Here is a 23,986-nt window from a genome sequence, read left to right on the forward strand (position 1 = left end):
AAAAGTGGGGGGGTTACATATGTCCCCGGGCGCCGACCCTAAGGGCGCCAAAATGGGTTGAAAAACAAAGTAAAAGCTCATTTTAGCTGCAGTTTTGAATTATAAACAAAAAAAATATATGGGGGGGGGGGCGCCTAATTGAAAGTTTGTCCCCGGGCGCCGGCAGGGGTCGCTACGCCTCTGCTGATGGTAGAAGATCGCGTCAGGTCAAGATCTACCCTCTTACACAGCCCCAACACTAAACAATGTATCATGCAACATGTTTTGTTCATACAGTTCTAAGACATCACTCATACTGGTTTATGGTAGTGGTATTCTTTAAATGGTAGTAGATCGCTTCAAGTCAAGTTCGACCCTCTAACACAGCCCTAACACTGAACACTTTATCATGCAACATGTTTTGTTCATACAGTTCTAAGACTTCACTCATACAGGTATAACCATGACAAAAACACGAGGATAAAAAAAAACAAGAGGAAACATCTGCAAATGTCTTACAAGATGGTTCGTAAGTTGGAGAAACCAACCAGCCGTAAACTCATTACACAATGCATGTAGCCAATCAATCATGCGTGACGGTTTTTTTTTTCATGAGGATGGTGTCCGGGTTCAGTAGGTACGAGGGGTTGGGTGGTGGTGGGGGTCTGAGCGAGTTGGGGGCGGGGGTTGTGGTGGATGATTGGAAAAGTCTTCGCAGAAAAGGTGGAATATCATGTGTAGGTGATCTAATAGGTCATCTGGTGTGATATTCATAGCAGATTATCTGACGTCATATTAGTAGTAGGTACACTGACGTCATCTCAATAGGAGGTCACCTGACGTCATATTAGTAGTAGGTACACTGACGTCATATTAATAGATGGTTGTTTCACGTCATATTAATATTTAGACACATGGACTTCGTCAATTTGCAGAAAAAGTATGTAAAGCTTTACTGGCACTAAAGTACCTAATTTTTAATTTTAAAAAAAATAAATCTCAGCATACTCTGATAGAGACCAACGCACCATTTTATTTAAAACATTCAGGGTTGCTAAGTTCCCCATTTGGGGGGTAGAACATATCCACAAGCAACAAAAGAACATAAACCCACATGCAGGTAGTCATACAACATTACGAGCGAACGTAAAAGAAAACAAGAAGACGTCATTAAATTCAAAGCTTTTCATTAACACACAGATGAGTCATCGTGCAGAAGACAATGGCGACGAGGATAGCTCAAATATTACACATCTGCAGAATATAGTACACATACATGGTACACATCTGAACACATGGTACACATCTGAACACATGGTAAACATCTAAACACATGGTAATCATTCTGTATCAGGTAAACATGTGTTCAGTCTATCAAAAGAAGGGCAGAAGACTCAGAAGATAACTCTACATTCATACATCAGAAATGTCGGCCCATGAGCCACCTCCAGCATTCTGTGGTATGCTGGCAGCATACGTCAAATATATTCACGAGTAACCTTCGCTCTAAGACGTTGCATTATGCTGCAATGCATCAAAGAGGGGGGAAAATAAAGTTGATTTATATCCTAGTTCCCATAACATAGGCACGTTGTGAAGGAAATATTCAACCGGTAAAGGGTTAAATTTCTCCTACATTACAATGTACAATTCATGAGACATTAATGCCGGTCAAGTCTTGATTCATTGTTCGTCTTCTTATAAGGCTAGAATCAAACTCAATTTTTTTTTCAGGTTTATTAAAACAATTGAATTTTTTTACACAACGAATTTCACCCTGCTAATTGTCAATATCAAAGCAGCCTTGGACTGTTTTTATTTAAAGTAGCAACATTTATACATATCTCAGTTGCGATAACGCCACACACTCTCTCTCTCTATTTGAGAGTGTTTATCTGCAATAACTCCACACTCTCTCTCTCTTTCTGAGAGTCTTTCTCCTTAGATTAGGAAATTCCCGAAAAGCTCCACACCGCCCTCATTAGCGCCGAACACAATGCGACGTTTATTTTCTACACTTGCGCACCTTCCAAGAAAATAAACGCAGGTCCACGGCGTTTGTAGGGGAAGCCACGAGCGATAAACACAATTTAATGAGCGTTTTCCTTCCGCAGAGGAAATGACGTCATTTCCAGAAGTTTTGTGCCATACATGACGTAATAATGTCAGATAAGTGAGTGCGCGTAATGATGCTCATAGTTGCATGAAATAAAAAATTGTATGTACATAATTATATTTCACGCTATATTCAAAGCGCGTTTCTTTTAAACACTTGATTGTTCAGAGTTTGGTATAGATGACCTATTAGGTACTACAAAATATTTATGTTTCACCATAGAAAAGAAACCATTTAGAGAAATACATCAGCTGAGGCCTTGGAAGCTAAAGACATTCCATGATTTAGTAATGTATGACTTTTCCTGGTTTAGTTATTTTACGTTCTGAATTTTTTTTTCAGAAGCGTGTGAAATTCCTGGGTGAGGAAATTTATGACATTCCCGACAGTCCTGTCATTTCGCCCATGTCATCCAAGCCATCTGACATGTCATCTCCGTCTTCCCGCCCGCTGTCATCTAGGCTGTCGTGGTGCACGTCAGGTAGACCGGATGTGACGTGCCCGCCGCCATGTTGTGTTGACGTCACGTTGGGCGCCATGATTGGTTTGAGCTGCCCGTCGACTTTGTCCTTGACCAGTTTTGTGCCCTTGACCCTCTTCCACTTCATCCGTCTGTTTTGGAACCAAACCTTGACCTTGAAAAAAAAATTTAAAAATAAGTATATTTAAAGTATATTAACTTTTAATTTCATTACTAAAAATATGCTGAGAAAAAGTTTTTTTTTTTCTTTTTTTTACAAAACTGTCGATGTATTTATCGTTAGGCGAGTTTTCAACCCAGTGTATGATTATTCGTTGATATCGAACCAATCAAATAACTTCTCCCTGTGCGGTGAATTGTTTAATGTATTGGCTAACGCGGGATTCGAACCGACATCAAACACGAGCAGCGTGCGAGATCTGACCAGCGGCAGCACGAGGCTGACGTGTAAGGATGCAGAGATAACGGCTAAAGAGTCGTTCCCGTGATGCACCGCATTCCCAGCTGTTGGCCTCGCGAGCTCCGATGTCAGATCGAGGCTTGATGGATGAAATACGCACGTGTGGAGGTGTGCGCACGGCAAGCGGGAGTACTCACAGTCAAGTGGTGGCAGGGGTAATTTGGGCGCTTTAAGGCAGGGTAAATTTGGGATCATTTGCAAATTTAGGGATCTTTACAGAAGGTGAATTTTGGGATCTTTACAGTAGGGTAAATTTTGGGGGCTTTACAGCAGGCGAAATTTGGGATCGTAAGTAAAATTAGGGGTATTTACTGCAGGCGAAATTTGGGATCGTAAGCAAAATTAGGGGTATTTGCAGCATTTTTACCATAAGAAATGGAGTTCAAGCTTCCACGGGCTTAATTGAGCCCCCCCCCCCCCCCAATCCCGGGATGAAATGGAATTTATATAGAAATTATACACTACTTTTATCAGTGTCCAGCCCACCCACCCCCCTTCCGAAAATATCGAGTGCTTCCCCCCCCCCCCACCGTACAAAGACGGCTGAAAGAACCACTGGAAGGGAATGCGCTATAGGGGTCATCCATAAATGACGTCACGCTTTTTTGGACGATTTTTACCTCCCCCCCCCCCCTCCCCTCCGTCACACTTCGTCACAAAAAGCAAGACCCCCCCCCCCTAAAATGACGTCATACCTCAGCCTACATCCCACCTCATAATTGCAGTTGAATTTTTTTTTAAACATCGAAATTTTTCTAAAATCTTGTCTGAACTCTGTCAAAATAGAGTATTTTAATCAATTCCTATTACAATTTATTAAAACAGTTTTCGAAAACGCGAAATAACGTCTAAAATTCGTTTTCTAACATCCCTTTTTACTTTCTCGTATATACGTAGTATAGAAAAAGTATTGTAATCGTGCAAAAAAAATAATCGAGATTTTTACAAATCTCGACGTTTTACACCTCACTGATACGGAAAAACATAATTTTGCAATCTTGTCCGTATGTCTGTGTGTGTGTGTGTCTGTGTGTCTGTGTGTGTGTGTCTGTGTGTCTGTGTGTGTGTAAACACGATAAATTGAGTACCGTTACAGCTAGGTTGATGAAATTTCATATATAAGTATTTTATCAAAATCGTAGATGCGTATCAACTTTTGAGCGATTTCCAATAACCGGAAGTGGTACTTTTCCTACTTTGAATTTTTCAAAAGCCTATAACTTGAGTACTATTTCAGATAGATAAATGAAATTTCACATGTAAGTAAAAGATCTAATTCTCTACCTTCTATTTAATTTTGAGTAATTTCCGTTGACCGGAAGTAGTAATTTACGCTACTTCCGATTTCTCAAAAAACTAATGTAAATTTTAAAAGTACTAATAATATTGCGCACTATTATGCGCTTTTTTATTTGGCGTTCACTTGGTGTGCAATTAATTTGTCTACGAGATTTTATTCTATTTTTAAAACTTTAAGTATTTAAAATGGATTAAAAATCATTTCTATAGCCCGAGTTCCCATCCCCTGTTATTTTATATAAGAATATTCGAGAAAGTTTAGGGGAGATCACTCCCGGTTTATTTTTAAACGTGTTTTGTATGTAGCCGTGAATTTATGCGGGTTATCTACAGGACACGACATACGACATCACATAAGAAATGATCTCAATATTCTCTACTCGAACCCTTGCCATCCTTATCCTAAATACGAAATATTTTAACTCAAAACCTAACCTTATCCTAGTACACTTTAAACCACAGTATTAAACCAACAGTAATGGTTAACTTTCCTTTAACTAAACCATTCAGGTTAACTTTCCCTTTAATTAAAATGTTATCTTTAATTAAACCATTCAGGTTAGCTTTCCTTTAACTAAACCATTCAAGTTAACTTTCCCTTTAATTAAATTATTCAGGTTAGCTGTCCTTTAACTAAACCATTCAGGTTAACTTTCCCTTTAATTAAACCATTCAAGTTAACTTTCCCTTTAGTTAAACCATTCAGGTTAACTTTCCCTTTAATTAAACCGTACAGGTTAACTTTCCCTTTAGTTAAACCATTCAGGTTAACTTTCCCTTTAATTAAACCATTCAGGTTAACTTTCCCTTTAACTAAACCACTTAGGGGCCGTCTTGGACTTCATTAAAGATAAACAAACGCCATGAAATAAGAAACTCCAACACCCGACCCTCCCCCCCCCCCACTCACACAATACCCCCTCTCACCCCTACTTTTCACAATCTCACCTACCATATCCATACTCACACACACGCACACAAACACACACACACCGTAAGCCGACCGTTACAACTCCAAAAACAAACTCTCCCCCAAAGCTTGAAGCCGTAGATGTGACTTGTCCCCCAAACCCCACCCTAACCCCCACCTCTGACGTCAACAACCCCCCCCCCCCCCCGCCCCCCAGCCTTGAAGCCGTAGACCTGAGGTGGGTGTGGCATGCCGCTAATGACCCGGGACCCACCTGTCTCTCCGTCAGGTCCAGTGCCACGGCCAGCTCGTATCTCCTGAGGCGGGTCAGGTAGTTGTGGAGGGTGAACTCCTTCTCCAGCTCCTGGATCTGGTGCTTGGTGAAGGCTGTCCTCTCTTTTCTCGGCTTCACGGACAGGTCCAACTTGTAGGGGTCAGGGGAGTCTGGGGGTTCAAATGAGATGGGTTAAATATGGGGGGTGTGGGGGTTTTAGTGAGGTGGGTTAAATATGGGGGTGTGGGGGTTAAAGTGAGATGTGTTAAATATGGGGGGTGTAGGGGTTAAAGTGAGATGGGTTAAATATGGGGGGTGTGGGGGTTCAAGTGATATGGGTTAAATATGGGGGGTGTGGGGGTTAAAGTGATATGGGTTAAATATTTGGGGTGTGGGGGTTCTAGTGATATGGGTTAAATATTTGGGGTGTGGGGGTTCAAGTGAGATGTGTTAAATATGGGGGGGGTGTGGGAGTTCAAGTGAGATGTGTTAAATATGGGGGGTGTGGGGGTTCAAGTGATATGGGTTAAATATTTGGGTAATGGAGTTAAAGTGAGATGGGTTAAATATGGGGGGTGTAGGGGTTAAAGTGAGATGGGTTAAATATGGGGGGGTGTGGGGGTTCAAGTGATATGGGTTAAATATTTGGGGTGTGGGGGTTCAAGTGAGATGGGTTAAATATGGGGGGTGTGGGGGTTCAAGTGATATGGGTTAAATATTTGGGGTGTGGGGGTTCAAGTGAGATGGGTTAAATATGGGGGGTGTGGGGGTTCAGGTGAGATGGGTTAAATATGGGGGGTGTGGGGGGTGTGGGGGTTCAAGTGAGATGTGTTAAATATGGGGGGGGGGTGTGGGAGTTCAAGTGAGATGGGTTAAATATGGGGGGTGTGGGGGTTCAAGTGAGGTGGGTTAAATATGGGGGGTGTGGGGGTTCAAGTGATATGGGTTAAATATTTGGGGTGTGGGGGTTCAAGTGATATGGGTTAAATATGGGGGGTGTGGAAGTTAAAGTGAGATGGGTTAAATATTTGGGTAATGGAGTTAAAGTGAGTCGAGTTAAATATTTGAAGTAATGGAGTTAAAGTTAGATGGGTTAAATATTTGGATTGTGTGTGTGGGGGGGGGGGGGGTCAGATGGGTTAAATATTAGGAGCCTTGAGGTTAAAGTGTGCAGGGTTAAATATTGGAGATTGGAGGGTTAAAATAAGATTATTTAAACTTTTCGAATTTGAGGGTTAAAAGTTAAACATTGGGATTCTGTGGGCTTAAGTGATACGTGTCAAACATTTGAAATTTGAGGGTTAGAGTGAAAATTATTACATTTCTGGCATATAGATGTTAAAGTGAGCAGATTAAAAAGTGAGTCTGGTTAAACCACGAAAACATGAAAATGAATTAGTTTAACCTTGGAAAATAACTCGTACATTTTGGGTTGAACCATCATGATTATGAAGGGTAAAAAGCGAACCAGGTTAAAAAAGCGTTTTAATATTTTGTTAATATCTCATACGGATTTACAAAACAAAATGTAGCTTGGTATAACTTGGTCCCTTGCTCTTTAACTAACACAAACCCTTCTAGCTAACGGTTGAGAACTCAGCTCTTATTTAGCTACACTACAACGTATATACAGCTGGCCTACGATTGTAAATAAGATTTAAAATATGGTATACGTTCCATCTATTTTTTTACAACCACGGTGCTAATGTATGTTAGCTCTTTGATGATATGTCTTTTTTCTGAACAACAGATTACATGTCTCTCACCCCCCCCCCCCCCTACATTCTCTAAAGATATTTTGTAAAGGGTTATTTATATTTTTTTTCTCTACAAGTTATCGACTCTCTCTGCCGTAAAGTTTATAGGGGGGGGGGGGGATAATGTCTGCAGTGGAAAATGTTGCCGTTCCGACACCTGTTTTCCCTCGTCGTTTGCGGGAGAAAGCCCGGGATTTCAAAGGGGAGAGACGCAATAGGCGTGACGTAGGAAAACATGGCGTCCAAAGAACGCGAGAGCTCGGAGCGTATGGCTGTAAGTCGTCATTGTCGGGAGGGGAGGGGAGTGTGTTTGTGTGTGTGGGGGGGGGGGGGTCCTACAGACATTCCGTAATTCAGGTAGTTTGTGAGAGTGTAAAGTGTGAGAAGAGTAAGGACGGGTAGACGTAATTTATCGATGTGTTAAGGTTTAGGTTTGGTTCATTTAGGTGTTTTACTCCAACTCCTGGTTTTAGTCAAAAGAACTCTCATGTTCTCTGTTTGATTCCACATGGGAAGGACACCAACATACATGAGTAACTGCCAGATCATTTATTTTTTTCCACAAATTAATTAATTTGAAATCGTAATTTACAGTGTACGCCTAAATATCGTAGTTTAGATTATTGGCGTGATTAGTGATAGCACATTTTTCTTGATACGCAAAACATAAGAAATTTACGGAATAATTACTGAAAAGTATCTTGCATTGTTTGTAGAAGTGTATGTAGAAGTGTATGTAGAAGTGTATGTAGAAGTGTATGTAGCAGTATATGTAGAAGTGTATGTAGAAGTGTATGTAGAAGTGTATGTAGAAGTGTATGCGGAAGTGTATGTAGAAGTGTATGTAGAAGTGTATGTAGAAGTGTATGTAGAAGTGTATGTGGAAGTGTATGTAGAAGTGTATGTAGAAGTGTATGTAGAAGTGTATGTAGAAGTGTATGTGGAAGTGTATGTAGAAGTGTATGTAGAAGTGTATGTAGAAGTGTATGTAGAAGTGTATGTGGAAGTGTATGTAGAAGTGTATGTAGAAGTGTATGCGGAAGTGTATGTAGAAGTGTATGTAGAAGTGTATGTAGAAGTGTATGTAGAAGTGTATGTGGAAGTGTATGTGGAAGTGTATGTAAAAGTGTATGTAGAAGTGTATGTAGAAGTGTATGTAGAAGTGTATGTGGAAGTGTATGTAGAAGTGTATGTAGACGTGTATGTGGAAGTGTATGTGGAAGTGTATGTAGAAGTGTATGTAGAAGTGTATGTAGAAGTGTATCTTCAAGTATATGTAGAAGTGTATGTAGAAGTGTATGTAGAAGTGTATGTGGAAGTGTATGTAGAAGTGTATGTAAAAGTGTATGTAGAAGTGTATCTTCAAGTGTATGTAGAAGTGTATGTAGAAGTGTATGTAGAAGTGTATGTAGAAGTGGATGTAGAAGTGTATGTAGAAGTGTATCTTCAAGTATATGTAGAAGTGTATGTAGAAGTGTATGTAGAAGTGTATGTAGAAGTGTATCTTCAAGTGTATGTAGAAGTGTATGTAGAAGTGTATATGGAAGTGTATCTTCAAGTGTATGTAGATGTGTATGTAAAAGTGTATGTAAAAGTGTATGTAGAAGTGTATGTAGAAGTGTATGTAGAAGTGTATGTGGAAGTGTATGTAGAAGTGTATGTAGAAGTGTATGTAAAAGTGTATCTTCAAGTATATGTAGAAGTGTATGTAGAAGTGTATGTAGAAGTGTATGTAGAAGTGTATGTAGAAGTGTATGTAGAAGTGTATGTAGAAGTGTATGTAGAAGTGTATGTAGAAGTGTATCTTCAAGTGTATGTAGAAGGGTATGTAGAAGTGTATGTAGAAGTGTATGTAGAAGTGTATGTAGAAGTGTATCTTCAAGTATATGTAGAAGTGTATGTAGAAGTGTATGTAGAAGTGTATGTGGAAGTGCATGTAGAAGTGTATGTAGAAGTGTATGTAGAAGTGTATCTTCAAGTGTATGTAGAAGTGTATGTAGAAGTGTATCTTCAAGTGTATGTAGATGTGTATGTAGAAGTGTATGTAGAAGTGTATGTAGAAGTGTATGTAGAAGTGTATGTAGAAGTGTATGTAGAAGTGTATGTGGAAGTGTATGTAGAAGTGTATGTAGAAGTGTATGTAGGAGTGTATGTAGAAGTGTATCTTCAAGCGTATGTAGAAGTGTATGTAGAAGTGTATGTAGAAGTGTATGTAGAAGTGTATGTAGAAGTGTATGTAGAAGTGTATGCGGAAGTGTATGTAGAAGTGTATGTAGAAGTGTATGTAGAAGTGTATTTAGAAGTGTATGTAGAAGTGTATGTAGAAGTGTATCTTCAAGTGTATGTAGAAGTGTATGTAGTAGTGTATGTGGAAGTGTATGTAGAAGTGTATGTAGAAGTGTATGTAGAAGTGTATGCGGAAGTGTATGTAGAAGTGTATGTAGAAGTGTATGTAGAAGTGTATGTAGAAGTGTATGTAGAAGTGTATGTAGAAGTGTATGTAGAAGTGTATGTAGATTTGTATCTTCAAGTGTATGTAGATGTGTATGTAGAAGTGTAGAGCTCAGAGCACCAACATAGCATGTACTAGAGCAGAAAACATATCCATGGTCACATGACGAAGACATCACGCCCACATGAAAGGGGCGCAAGAGAAAATGTTAGAGTGCCTTCCCTTGTTTAGATACACGCGAGAGATGGGGCAGTGTAACCAAATGGGAGAGGGACGGTAGTGGGATTGGGGGGGGGGGGGGGGCTCCTGAGACCTTGACGGGACTCGCCAGTTGCCCGTGAACTTACGCAGGTGTGAAGTGTGGGTCACGTGGTATTGTACTCACCCTTGGGGGGGGGGGGGGGCGGGAGGGGGGGTACATTGACACCAAATTTAAAAAAAAAAGAAAATATTGCGGTTTTACTTCCTTTTATGAAGGCTACTTTTTATGAGAAATTATTGAGTTAACTGTACATTAAATTTATATAAGCCTCTCAAAATGAAGCAGGCAATATTATAATAGAGTTGAGCATAACATAACAATAAACATCATCATCATCAACATGGGGATGCAACCACACTTCCCCATCGTACTCGAGTTTTTACGATTTATCCAAGTTGGGTCCACGACATTCTGGATGTTTCTGTTTCAATGACAAATTTTCATTTCCAAGGTAAAATATTTTTAAAAACATATATAGGTGTTCCTCTATTTGTTGTAATTTAGAGTACTCAATCAAAATGGCGGTCTTAGAGTGTGACATCATCAAAACGTGATCACGTTAAACGTTACTTCAGCGAGAAATGGATTTGCCAGCTTTCAATAAACGACAGCCATCATACAGTATACCCTGTTTTTTCTAACCAGCAAAACATTTCAAAACACCCAACTCGTTCCCATTATCTAACGTCGTTTTTCCATTAAAACTACAAAAATATATTTTAATTTACTGTGTCGGTTACCCCATGTGATAAACTCATTATAATTTTGAGGGATCGTTTTTTAAGGGGTCGGTGGGGGTCGTTAAGATTTTTGTAAGAAAACCTTAGAACCGTTGTTTTGTGTGGTCTGGATAAGATGATACATTTTTATGTTCAACAATTTGTCTGTAGATTTTCTTTTCGACTTTTATACGCTGAGGTTCTAATAAATCTTTCTACGGCATGCAACGGTGTAATTATTTCATCACCTCTGTTGTTGATGTGAGGTGGGTTTTTTTTTACTTCGTCTTCGTGGAAAAACTTGGATGACTAAAGGGAGACTAAAGCAAGCAGGAACGACCACCCTTACTGACGAGAAAAGGGGAGACGACTGGGATAACTCCGGGGGCAGAGTTCAGCACCAACATCAAAACAAGTTGGCCTCGTGGGCGAAAGACGAGCGTGTAATGTATCGGACAGAGGTGTGCAGGGCATGACAGGGGGAGGAGGTGATGGTTGGGGGGTGGGGGAGGGAAGGATTGACGGGCGGGGGTGTTTGTGGTACATTCACATAATAAACAGGAGAGTGGGTTTTATTCACAAACAGGGTAGAGAGTTTTTGTACATTCACATATAAAAAACAGCGTAGGTTTTTTAAGGCACATTCACATCGACAACAGAATTGATTGTTTAAGGTGCATCCACGTCGACACTAGATTTAGGTGTTTGTGGCACATTTACATCATAAAACAGTTTTTGGTATATTCACATATCAGAGTAGTTTGTGCAGCCTTAAGGTTTGTGCAGCAAATTAAGACCGTGAAAGGGGTCGGCGTGGTCGAGTCGGCAAAGCTCATGGTTGCTAAACCGAAAAGTCTCGAGTTCGAACCCTCGGGCAGATGAGGCTCGTTAGGTGGGGACAGCCACTCTTCTAGGAGAGACAACTCCAAAATTAGACAACTGCTGCCTTGTAGTTTGTTCTTGGTTGGACAAAGGCTATGGAAGCAAATCCAAAAAGAAAAGCAGGCTGAAATCGGAGTCAATGGCCTCAATGGCGCATAACCAGTTGACACGTAACGCTTAATTGTGTTGAAGGCGTGGTCGAGTCGGCAAAAAAGTTCATGGTTGATAAATTCGAACAAAGTCTCTAGTTCAAACCCACTGGCAGATAAATCTCGATCCCCTTCAACACTAATAATTAAGAACGAAGAAGAAGAAGAAGAAATGACCGTGAAAAAATGTCATAGAAATTATAAATCCCAACTGTGAAAAAAAAAACTTCAATGACATTCTGTGTGAAACAATTGTCAGGGAAATCCCATATGAAACAATTGTCAGGGAAATCCCATATGAAACAATTGTCAGGGAAATCCCATATATAACAATTGTCAGGGATATCCCGTATGAAACAATTATCAGGGAAATCCCATATGAAACAATTGTCAGGGAAATCCCATATGAAACAATTGTCAGGGAAATCCCTTGTGAAACAATTGTCAGGAAAATCCCACAAAACAATTGTCAGGGAAATCCCATGCAACAATTGTCAGGGAAATCCCATGCAACAATTGTCAGGGAAATCCCATGCAACAATTGTCAGGGAAATCCCATGCAACAATTGTCAGGGAAATCCCATGCAACAATTGTCAGGGAAATCCCATGCAACAATTGTCAGGGAAATCCCATGCAACAATTGTCAGGGAAATCCCATGCAACAATTGTCAGGGAAATCCCATGCAACAATTGTCAGGGAAATCCCATGCAACAATTGTCAGCGAAATCCCATGCAACAATTGTCAGGAAAATCCCACAAAACAATTGTCAGGGAAATCCCATGCAACAATTGTCAGGGAAATCCCATGCAACAATTGTCAGGGAAATCCCATGCAACAATTGTCAGGAAAATCCCACAAAACAATTGTCAGGGAAATCCCATGCAACAATTGTCAGGGAAATCCCATGCAACAATTGTCAGGGAAATCCCATGCAACAATTGTCAGGGAAATCCCATGCAACAATTGTCAGGGAAATCACATGCAACAATTGTCAGGGAAATCCCATGCAACAATTGTCAGGGAAATCCCATGCAACAATTGTCAGGGAAATCCCATGCAACAATTGTCAGGAAAATCCCACAAAACAATTGTCAGGGAAATCCCATGCAACAATTGTCAGGAAAATCCCACAAAACAATTGTCAGGGAAATCCCATGCAACAATTGTCAGGGAAATCCCATGCAACAATTGTCAGGGAAATCCCATGCAACAATTGTCAGGAAAATCCCACAAAACAATTGTCAGGGAAATCCCATGCAACAATTGTCAGGGAAATCCCATGCAACAATTGTCAGGGAAATCCCATGCAACAATTGTCAGGGAAATCCCATGCAACAATTGTCAGGGAAATCCCATGCAACAATTGTCAGGGAAATCCCATGCAACAATTGTCAGGGAAATCCCATGCAACAATTGTCAGGGAAATCCCATGCAACAATTGTCAGGAAAATCCCACAAAACAATTGTCAGGGAAATCCCATGCAACAATTGTCAGGGAAATCCCATGCAACAATTGTCAGGGAAATCCCATGCAACAATTGTCAGGGAAATCCCATGCAACAATTGTCAGGGAAATCCCATGCAACAATTGTCAGGGAAATCCCATGCAACAATTGTCAGGGAAATCCCATGCAACAATTGTCAGGGAAATCCCAACTGTATGAAACACGAAGGTCATCTGTACCAACCAGTCCCACCAGACACGCGGGATCGATTCCACCCGGCACTCAAGTCCCACTTCAGCAGACCTCTCCACAGGTGTGTGACCCCAGGTCTGGTGAGCCTGACGTTATTCCGTGTTTTGACACGTGTCGCAGACTTACCCCGTGCCCCACCCGCCCCGTGCCCCACCCGCCCAGTCCCCCCTGGGTATCATAGCGTAACGTGTAAAAAAAAAATTTTCACTGGCTATTTTAATTTTTAACACTATCGACTCAAAGAAACCCTCTCACTAAATCGATCACTACACAAAATATATCACTGACAGCGAACGTTGCGATAAATTAAGGATCTATTTTGTTTTAATTTACAATATGTGCGATGCAAGTACCATAATATCGTTAAAGCGAAAAGTTTGTTAAATAATGGTCCCAAATGTCGATCATATATTGAGCTTTATTTAACAGTAGGAAAACACTTGCGCTCTAATAGAAATCTGTATCAGTCCTCACAATACGATGATAAAAATTTCAATACGAAAGCGAACATGGCAAGGCAAACTGACAGTGTACATTACATGTCTTAAGTAAAAAAAATAATTGATGGTACTTATGACTTTGTCAAGAACGTGCTCAGAGAATGAGAGTATGGACCTAAAATTTCGGAGCCTAAAGCGGCATCGAATAATCCAACTTTAGCGTCCCTCAGATTATGATGTATACGGTTGGCAATATATAAATGTAACGAATACATGTTAATATACCCGTAGTTATCAGCCACACGATATAACTAGAAATTATTTTTGTTTGTTTATTCCAGTTCAACTCGTGTAACTTATCTTATATTTGTTTTAATATAAGAAAGATATCTCATGCCTTATCTAATAAGACACCACCTACGAACATTTTACAAACCAGTTGTTTATTTCTCTGTACAAGTTTTCGAACAAAGTGCCCTCCCCTTTCCCGCCTTCTGTCGCCCCCTCTACATAAACCACATAACCCAAACCAACAACCACACCACACACTTCAATGGTATACATGTTCGGGTGTATTTCCCCCACACCCCACAGCTTATTTCGTTTCACCCTGCCCTCCATCACTTCTTGTTTTTATTTTCCCTTCCAAATCTGTCCTGGACGTTCCCTCAGACCCGGCGGCCCCCGTGGGGTACCTTGGGGTGTTTAGACAAACACGAGGGGAGATGAAACGATAGGGACTGCGTGCGCATCAACACGGACTAGAAGAGTATCGCGTCAAGGGAAACAACTTCAGGTTCCGTTACTTCGTGCTTGGGGCTCGCGGCTTACCGTAAGATACCGCAGAGACGGGTACGTTACACCAAACAATTCTACGTAGAATACCGAAAAGTTTCCATTTGTTTTCTCCCTGGACCAACCAGAAGGGCTTGTATGTCTTAAGACAACTATAAACACCGGAAATACAACATGAATTAAAAGTTTAACTACCGGAAAACGAACTTTCTAAGAAATGAATCTTGAGAATTTTAGTAACAATATAATTGGTTGGTGGAATTAAAATAAATAATAAAGAATAAATTGTCGCAAGAATTGAAAACATGTCATTGTATGATGTTTCTAGCAATATGAGAAAAACCCATTTGAATTTTACATTAGATTTAGACAGATTACTTAGAAGACAAAAGGTTTAGCTAACTTAGAAAAAATATTTCTTTTTTTTTTTAAATAGACAGAAGACTACGACAGGGAGATTTAGGCAGCAGACTTTGACAGAAAACGTAGCAGAATTAAACAGCAAGTCGTGGGAAAGTTTTTTTTAGGATACGCACACAATCTCACCCAACACAATACAGACATGCATGTAGTGTCTAAATTTCCAGTGTTTAAAAGCTGTATGCGTGGCCGAGTCGGTAAAGCTCAAGGTTGCTAAACCGAAAAGTTTCGAGTTCGAACCCTCTGGCAGATGAGGCTCGTTAGCTGGGGACAGCCACACTTCTAAGAGAGACAACTCCTAAAGCAAAAAACTTCTGCCTTGTAGTTGGTTCTTGGTTGGACAAATGCAATGGAATCAAATCCAAAAAGAAAAGCAGGCTGAAATCGGAGTCAATGGCCTCAATGGCGCATAACCAAGTTGACACGTATCCTTATTTGTGATGGAGGCGTGGTTGAGTCGGCAAAAAGCTCGTGGATGATACATTCGAAAAAGTCTCGAGTTTAAACCCTCTGGCAGATAAGGCTCTACCTCTTCCAACACTAAAAATTAAGAACGAAGACGAAGAAGAATAGATATATTAATTGTTTATGTCTAAGACCAACAGGTTAACGGAACACAACAGCGGCAAAGTTGCTAAATCCTATCGGTCTATCTTTCAACAGCGGTTGAGTATGATGTAGAACTAGGCGCAAGGAACAGATCATCTAAAACTAAAAGACTAGGGTTTGGACTAGTAGAGCCTTCGTTTACTCTGGGACTAACTAAAACTTTTAGGACCAGATCGGCTTAAAGACTAGGATTCGAACGACTATATAAAAAATTAAGTTTCCTCTTTAGATCTATCTAGCTATCAATTGGGCGAATGAAATAAAGTTCATATGTTTAGTGAATTTAGGTTGAAACCTTCAGAATGGAATAGAGAAATCGTTCAAGTGTTGGCTAGACATACCCACATACATAAAGCTGCATTGTGCTTGATGAATGTACATGCTGACCACTCCATTCTGATTAAATAATTACCCTGTGATTATAGAGCCAAAGGCGGTTCCTAGGTTAGGTAGCAGCATACCCAATCTATGGTGTAGGGTTAAGCTTATAATTAAGTTTATAATTAAACTAAGGGTTATGGTTATTGTTCATCGGGAGTGGGTGGGGGTGGGGGTTGATGCATCTTTTAAGACAGTTACATTGACAGTTGCATTGACAAGTACCAAATTACGTTAGTCACGTGGTTTCATTAATGTCGTATTTTAATTCAAAATAAGCCTGCTGGTTTACCAATAACAAATGTATATTTAAAATAAATACGGGAAAGTTTAACCAAACAGATACACACCGACTTGTAAAAATACTATCAACTCGAGTTTACACACCATGAAAAAAATTCAGTTTGGCTTCCAGCGCAAAAAAAATCTGGAATGTCAACAGAGAATATTTATATAGCAATCTGACTTGAATTGAATACATGGCCAGGTGGGCTTATTTCTAGAACCAATTTTCGTGTTATTTCATATAGAATAAAATCTACGCTCAATAATATTTAGGCTTTTTTTTTTGCTTTCTGCTTATTAATTAAATTAATTTTTTAGTTAAGTAATTACTGTCATGTTTTCAGAATATGATTCCACTACTTAAATCCTAAGTAGTAGATCTACGCGTTTCAGTACAGGGCCTCCGACTATATGGCGCAGGATAAAACGAAACTTAAATAGCCCATATTTACTTAGCCTAACGCTGTGGGTATTTAAATACAAGCTAAAAACATGACAGTTTGTCATTAGATTCGGTGTAGTGTGTGGTAGAAAACGTGAGCACTACTCAAAATTATCTAGCCACATCCTGGTTACTCTTCCACCCTCACCCCCCCCCCCCCTGCCAAATTCCATCAAGGTGTTAATCAAAATTCTATTTATTTACAATTATGTTGTGTCAACGCATTTTGATTTCACATATTAATCTGTGTATTTTTTCAACTTATATATGAACTCTTTTTTTCTGGCAATTTAAATCTACATGCTGTTGGTGGAGACATGACGGTGATTTCAAAACACCGGCCATTCAAGGTGTGTCGGCCTAGGTTTCAAATCACCGGCCACTTCAAGGTGTGTTGGCCTAGGTTTCAAATCACCGGCCACTTCAAGATGTGTTGGCCTAGGTTTCAAATCAACGGCCACTTCAAGGTGTGTTGGCACAGGCTTCAAATCACCGGCCATTCATGGTGTCTTGGCCTAGGCTTCAAATCACCGGCCACTTCAAGGTGTGTTGGTTCAAATCATCGGCCACTTTATGGTGTGTTGGTTCAAATCACCGGCCACTTCAAGGTGTGTTGGTTCAAATCATCGGCCACTTTATGGTGTGTTGGTTCAAATCATCGGCCACTTTATGGTGTGTTGGTTCAAATCATCGGCCACTTTATGGTGTGTTGGTTCAAATCACCGGCCACTTCAAGGTGTGTTGGTTCAAATCACCGGCCACTTCAAGGTGTGTTGGTTCAAATCACCGGCCACTTCAAGGTGTGTTGGTTCAAATCACCGGCCACTTCAAGGTGTGTTGGTTCAAATCACCGGCCACTTCAAGGTGTGTTGGTTCAAATCACCGGCCACTTCATGGTGTGTTGGTTCAAATCACCGGCCACTTCATGGTGTGTTGGTTCAAATCACCGGCCACTTCAAGGTGTGCTGGTTCAAATCACCGGCCGCTTTAAGGTGTGTTGGTTCAAATCACCGGCCACTTCAAGGTGTGTTGGTTCAAATCACCGGCCACTTCAAGGTGTGTTGGTTCAAATCACCGGCCACTTCAAGATGTGTTGGTTCAAATCACCGGCCACTTTAAGGTGTGTTGGTTCAAATCACCGGCCACTTTAAGGTGTGTTGGTTCAAATCACCGGCCACTTTAAGGTGTGTTGGTTCAAATCACCGGCCACTTTAAGGTGTGTTGGTTCAAATCACCGGCCACTTCAAGGTGTGTTGGTTCAAATCACCGGCCACTTCATGGTGTGTTGGTTCAAATCACCGGCCACTTCAAGGTATCTTAGCCCAGGCTTCAAATCGCCAACACTAATACCCATGTTGGCCCTGTGTTTACCTACGTTGGCCTTGTGTTTACAAGTGTTGGCCTTGTGTTTATTCATGTGACCGCCAAACCCAGTTGTGCTTCAGTCTTAGACCAACCTATCTAACACCCCTTTTTTAAGACGATTCCATTATTGTGACCGTATTGAACACAAGTATAACATGTATCCGAAAATCAGCGCTTTTCATCAAGTAGAATTTTAAGACATATTAGTTAATAGGGTTGACGAGATAGAGTTAACCTGTTTGCATCATTATCAACATCAGCGCTTTTCAAATAGGTTTCTAATACGAATCAGTACGACGTAGAGTTAGCCTGTTAAGTTCTCAAACAGACAATGTAGACCTACACATATTCTGACATGACCTGTACCCGGGACCTTTAATATGATAAATCATGACCTTTACGACGCAGCTGTGTGTGTTTACAAACCCACACCACATAATTACCCAAGCTAAATAATAATTTCTAATTTCTTTTAAAAAAATTAACTAGCTAAATCTTTTTAAAATTAGTTTTGTGATAGAGCACACCGATGTATCATATTGCCCGTGAGCCTGTGTGAAAACGAGGCTCAACTCCCGTGAGTTTATTTGTAAAGGTGATTTGAAAACGAGACAGTTGATAAAACAAAGTAAGACGAATCGCGCGTCGGAGCGGTAATTCCCTTTTCGAATGGGGAATACCCGAAGATAGACTAGAACAAAACTCGCACAGCCAATGGTATTTTGAGTTTTAAATTAAGAATTGATGTTGTTTGTATTTGAATAGATAAACGTAGTGGTGGATTATTATTTATTTAAATAAAGCTATGTTATTTTTTACAAGCTTTTATTACACGCTTTTATTTTACTTGCTTCCTCTGTCTGTCGTCATCGATCGAAACGGGCGTGCGAAATTTCGGGCAGTTCTAAGTGACAGATTCATTTCAAAGTTGGCACGTGGGTCAAGACTTGATAACAATATATTAGTTAATAGATTATATAGTGACACATGCTTTTCTTTATAGTTATTTAAATAGTAGTTTATTATCATCTATTTAAAGAAAATCATTTATTTTCTCCTTTTAGTTCATTATTACACAAAAGCTTGTTATTAAAACGTATTTGTATGCAATTTTTAAAAAATCTTGTGTGCATATATAAAAGCCTTTTTTATTTACGTTACTATTTTTATCTTCTTCTGACTTACATAGTAGCGATTGGAAGACGTTTGTATGTGATGAAATAAAGAAGAAAATGGGTCGCTATTCAAAATTCTGAATACCCTTACTAATATTGTTTTTATTTCATTTTATTTTATTAAACAGTGCTGCATTTTTATATATATTGTTTTTATTAGTTCATTAAATAGTGCTGCATTTTGTGTATTTAAAAAAAAGCCATTTTACTATAAACTTTTTAGTTAATACATAAAAAGCTATTTTTTTATTGCTATTTTTTTTTCTAATAATGATTTTACAATTTTAAAAGAAATGAATCGTATAACTAAAAAGACAAGAGCATCAAACAAAGTGCATATAATAGCGCTGAAAATTGGTACATTACATTTAATTCATTAATTAATAATTTTTAAAATTTTAACATTTGATTGTGTCAAATTTTATGTCACATTGCATTGTTAAGACCTACGTCTCAAGCTAAAATACATGAGTTCGGTACAAGTGGTTGAAATTTCTCTCTCAAGTTGTGGCCCATAAGGAAAAAAAACGAGTCAAATCGAATTAATAAAAGCTTGTGAAAATTGTGATAGAACGTCATTTAAATTCAATTAGCCCCACTTGTTACGAATTGTAATTTACATTAAAAAAATAACAATCGGTTAAAAAAATACAAATTAATGTATAATTTATGTTAGATTCTCACTTGAAATGGATCATTGTCATTTAATGTTTGTTTACAATTTTGAATCACACTGTAAAGCCCATTATAAAGCACATGGAAGTTTTACGAATTGGAAATTTATTTTAGCAGTTGTCATCTACTAATGTATTATTATATCATCCATTATTATGAATTATTTTCATACCGCTATTCTAAAAAAAAATATTAAAACCAGTTTAACCCAAAAAAAAAATTGTAATTATTTTAAAAGTACAAAAAAAATTCATAAAAAAACGTTTTAATAACAAGCTTTTATGTACTAATGCACTAAAAAGTAGAAAATAAATTATACACTACTATTTAAATTACTATAAAGAAAAGCGTGGGTCACTTTAGTACTTTAGTACCTATTGGATACCTTTACTAATATTTGAGAAGAGACCCACGCTTTTCTTTATAGTAATTTAAATAGTAGTGTATAATTTATTTTCAACTTTTTAGTGCATTAGTACATAAAAGCTTGTTATTAAAACGTTTTTTTATGAATTTTTTTTCAGTACTTTACATGTTTTATTTACAATAGTGTTACATGACTAAAAACTATTGCGCGTCTATTGAACGTGATGGCGCAGCTATTAAACCTGATGGCGCAGCTATTGAACGTGATGACGCGTGTGGTGTGGTTGGATAGACATGCCTACTAATTCGGTCCAAATTTTAATTAATTCATAAAAAATTAATTAGGCATCCAATTAAGTCAAATTTAGTTTCAGATTGCATTGTCTTCATGTCTTGAACCACGTGCCAACTGTGAATCGTATCGGTCAAGTAGAACTGTCCGAATTTTCACTCCAGCGTTTCGATCTAGACTGACGACTTACGACTGACGACTGGCGACAGACAGAGGAAGTGAGTTAAATAAATAAAAGCTTGTAAAAAAATAATTGTGTTAGAATTTGTTCTCACGATCGACGCCATTTTTTACCGCCATCTTGCAGGGATTAGCTGCGGCACTACCTTACCCTGGCAACAAAACACGCCATCTAACTCACACCCCAGTCGCCACCGACACTTTGAGTTCGCGTTTTATTTCGAGGGCGAGAGATTTACGTAATGTTTGTGGACCGGGAACAGATTCCTAGAACCAAAAAATGCTTTTAAGTAGAGAAATAGCACACAATTTTCATTTTGCTCTCTCTCGTGTGTTTTTTTTTTTGGGTACTTTTTTGTGACGTAGTTTGTCAAATTAAAATAAAAAATGCCAGCTGTGTATCAAAATTTTAAAATCCTGTTGTTTTTTGTTTTTGTTGTTTGTTTTTTTTTTTTGTTGTTTTTTTTTTCCAAAAAAAACTTCAAATTTATAGTTATTTTTTTAGAAAAAGACATTTTTAAAGTGGAAGTTGGGTTTCAAATGTAGTATTTAAAACATCGTGTAGACCTGTTCAAGTGCAGTACGAGAAACACCGGAATATTATTCTTTTAATTAGTGATTTACTTCAACTACTCATAAGGTTAATAAAAGATATATGTACTAGATGTAAAACATTCGTCACTAAAGGTAAATATGTGTCAAAATTGTTCACTAAATTGAACCTTGCCTTGACCAGAGTTTCTTTCAGGCATCTCTCCTCTGGAGGGGGGGGGGGGGGCGCTGAGCCTAATGCTTTGAACACACAGACCATCTCTACAACATTTTGATCCATCTTTATATCACTAATACATCTAGACCTAATGCTTTGAAAACAGTCATATCAATATCTTGTTAAACGATACAATCTAGAACAAATATTGTTTTTGTCATATCTAGAGCACGAAAACAGTGTAAACAACATAGTAATGTGCTTGCACGTGTCGTTTGTTTAAGTAGGTTTGAAGGTCCAACAGACTTTGTAAATAGGTTGGTGGATAAAAGAACATAACAACAAAACAACACACCGTCCTCTAATGTGTTCAGTTTTAGCTAAAGGTAAATTAAAAAAAACAAAGATTTAAAAGTGGGGTTTCTTTCGTTATCTCTTTTTATTTAACTTTTTCATAATCCTATTGCCGTTTTTCTTAACTCTCTCTCTCATATTTTTGTTTTACATTTTCACAGTTCTATACCTGTTTTTTTCTTAAATCTTTCTCTTTCAATTTACCTCCCTCTAACCTTCCTTTTCTACTTCCTTCTCCCTCTTACTGTGTTCCTCCTATCAAATGTTTGACCCAATTTTTACTTGTAGCAAGGCAAAACAGAAAAAAAAATATTTATTTGTGTTTGAAAGAGGAGCCGCTTACAGTTTATAGAACAAAATTAGATCTAAAAAAATAAAAATAAATTTTAGTTTTTTTTTTCAAGCCAAGCGGTAAAAACAAACATCAAATTATTTTTTGTTTGGAAACTGTTTTAAAATTATTTTTCTATCAACGTTTTCAAGTTTGTTTCAATGAATTTAACCTAAAACTAACAGTAACTTTACACACATACACATTCGACAGGCCTGAATGTATCCGATGCTCACCGTATATGTGTTAAAACTCATCACTAAGGTAGTGTTTTGAAGGTTTATTATCATTACATGTTCTGGAGAGGTTGAAACATTACAAAACTGTAATTATAATATGGTTTAGAATGATAAAAATACAAATGTTTAAATACATTCCGAAAAGAATAAAATATTATGAACAAGGCTACACCTGGTTAGTGTAACAAAAAATTACATTTCTTGTTTCTTACTCTTTTATTTTTAAAAGTTACCCTTTTCAAACCTGACAGTACTTGTGACAGAAGAAGTAGAGTTCACCTGTTTCTGTGACCTCGGCATGTAAAAAAAATATTGTTTTCGGCACAGCCAAATTTTACTTTCCTTAACGTGAGTCGGGTACCCTTCAGATATATGTGGACTTAGGAACGTACAATGGACTCTGATCCGAACTCGAGTCTTTCGAGTTAGTAGTCGTACGCTCTACCGTACGACCACCCAGTGCCATACGGCTACCATAATATCGTTATGCACAATGTGGTAAACGTGATACTAAATCTGTATGTGAGCGGCGTGCTAGTGTATGGCAGTAGGTGTATATGTGACAGGATTCTACCTCAGTTAATAGTAGACCTACAGTAATATCTGTGGTCATTGAGCAATCGTTTAAGAACCGCTTACCTATGTAAAAAAAAAAAGGTTTCCTACTTTCTTCCAAATCTCGATGTAATGTTCAAGGCTGTTGCACTTGTATTCCTGCTAACCATAACGCTAAATATGTCATCGGTGTAGCCTATATCCCAGGAAAAAACCTTAACCATATATGACACCCATACGTTCGGGGGGGGGGGGGGGTAGGCCTTCTTCGCCTGGAAGAAACTCTGGATGGGTGGGAGTCGGGTCCTGCGAACTTTCACGTGTTAAACTTAAGGTCGAAGTACTAGCATTTTAAAACAAACATAAAATTCGTATCCTGCATGTAAGAAAATGAAATGAAGACGACATTGCTCCTGTTAAATAAAGTCACCTCTAGATTCTACTTTTGATATTTAGGCCTAATAAACATTATCGAAAATATAAAAGCCATACATCAGTTATTTGGTGCACAATGTCATATTATTGAAATAGAAAATCGGTAGTAATTTTTGCGAGATCGTCGAAAGTGGACGAGTGTGGACTGGATGGGGGGGGGGGGGGGGAGGGTGGTCTGAAATCTGAAAATTTTTTAGACGTCATAAATGGATGACTCCATTCTCTTTGTCTTTAAGCTAACTTTTATCGTCGTTGTTCAGTCGTTGTTCAGTATTGTTCTATTGAGTCCAGAGGATTGACTTTACACATAGTAACACTAGTTGTCAATGCCGCACCAAAAATTTAATGTGCACGTTTCATCTATCAGTACCCGCCCCCAAACGTCCTTGTCATAGCCGCCATTAAACCCGTCACCGCCCCACCACCTACCACTTTCATCCTCAACACGCACCACCAGCAATTCTTGGGATATCCCATAAATTCCCCGAAACACGACTCCAG

General features: G+C 38.8%; 1 protein-coding gene across 1 annotated transcript in view; it reads right to left on the bottom strand.

Annotated features, from left to right (window-relative positions):
* Positions 1-1,061: 1,061 nt before the first annotated feature.
* The window catches only part of LOC131953435 (homeobox protein MOX-2), a 45,508-nt gene continuing 22,583 nt past the window's right edge, over positions 1,062-23,986 (bottom strand). The window contains exons 4-5 of the mRNA XM_059316618.1: positions 5,520-5,689; positions 1,062-2,730 (exon numbers count right to left, since the gene is read on the bottom strand). Of these exons, the coding sequence (XP_059172601.1) occupies positions 2,467-2,730; positions 5,520-5,689 (434 nt within the window). The 3' untranslated portion in view covers positions 1,062-2,466. The remainder of the gene's footprint in view (positions 2,731-5,519; positions 5,690-23,986) is intronic.

This window comes from Physella acuta, unplaced genomic scaffold, assembly GCF_028476545.2.
Source record: "Physella acuta isolate Inbredline_101_S28 unplaced genomic scaffold, ASM2847654v3 ptg000922l, whole genome shotgun sequence".
Taxonomy (NCBI): domain Eukaryota; kingdom Metazoa; phylum Mollusca; class Gastropoda; family Physidae; genus Physella; species Physella acuta.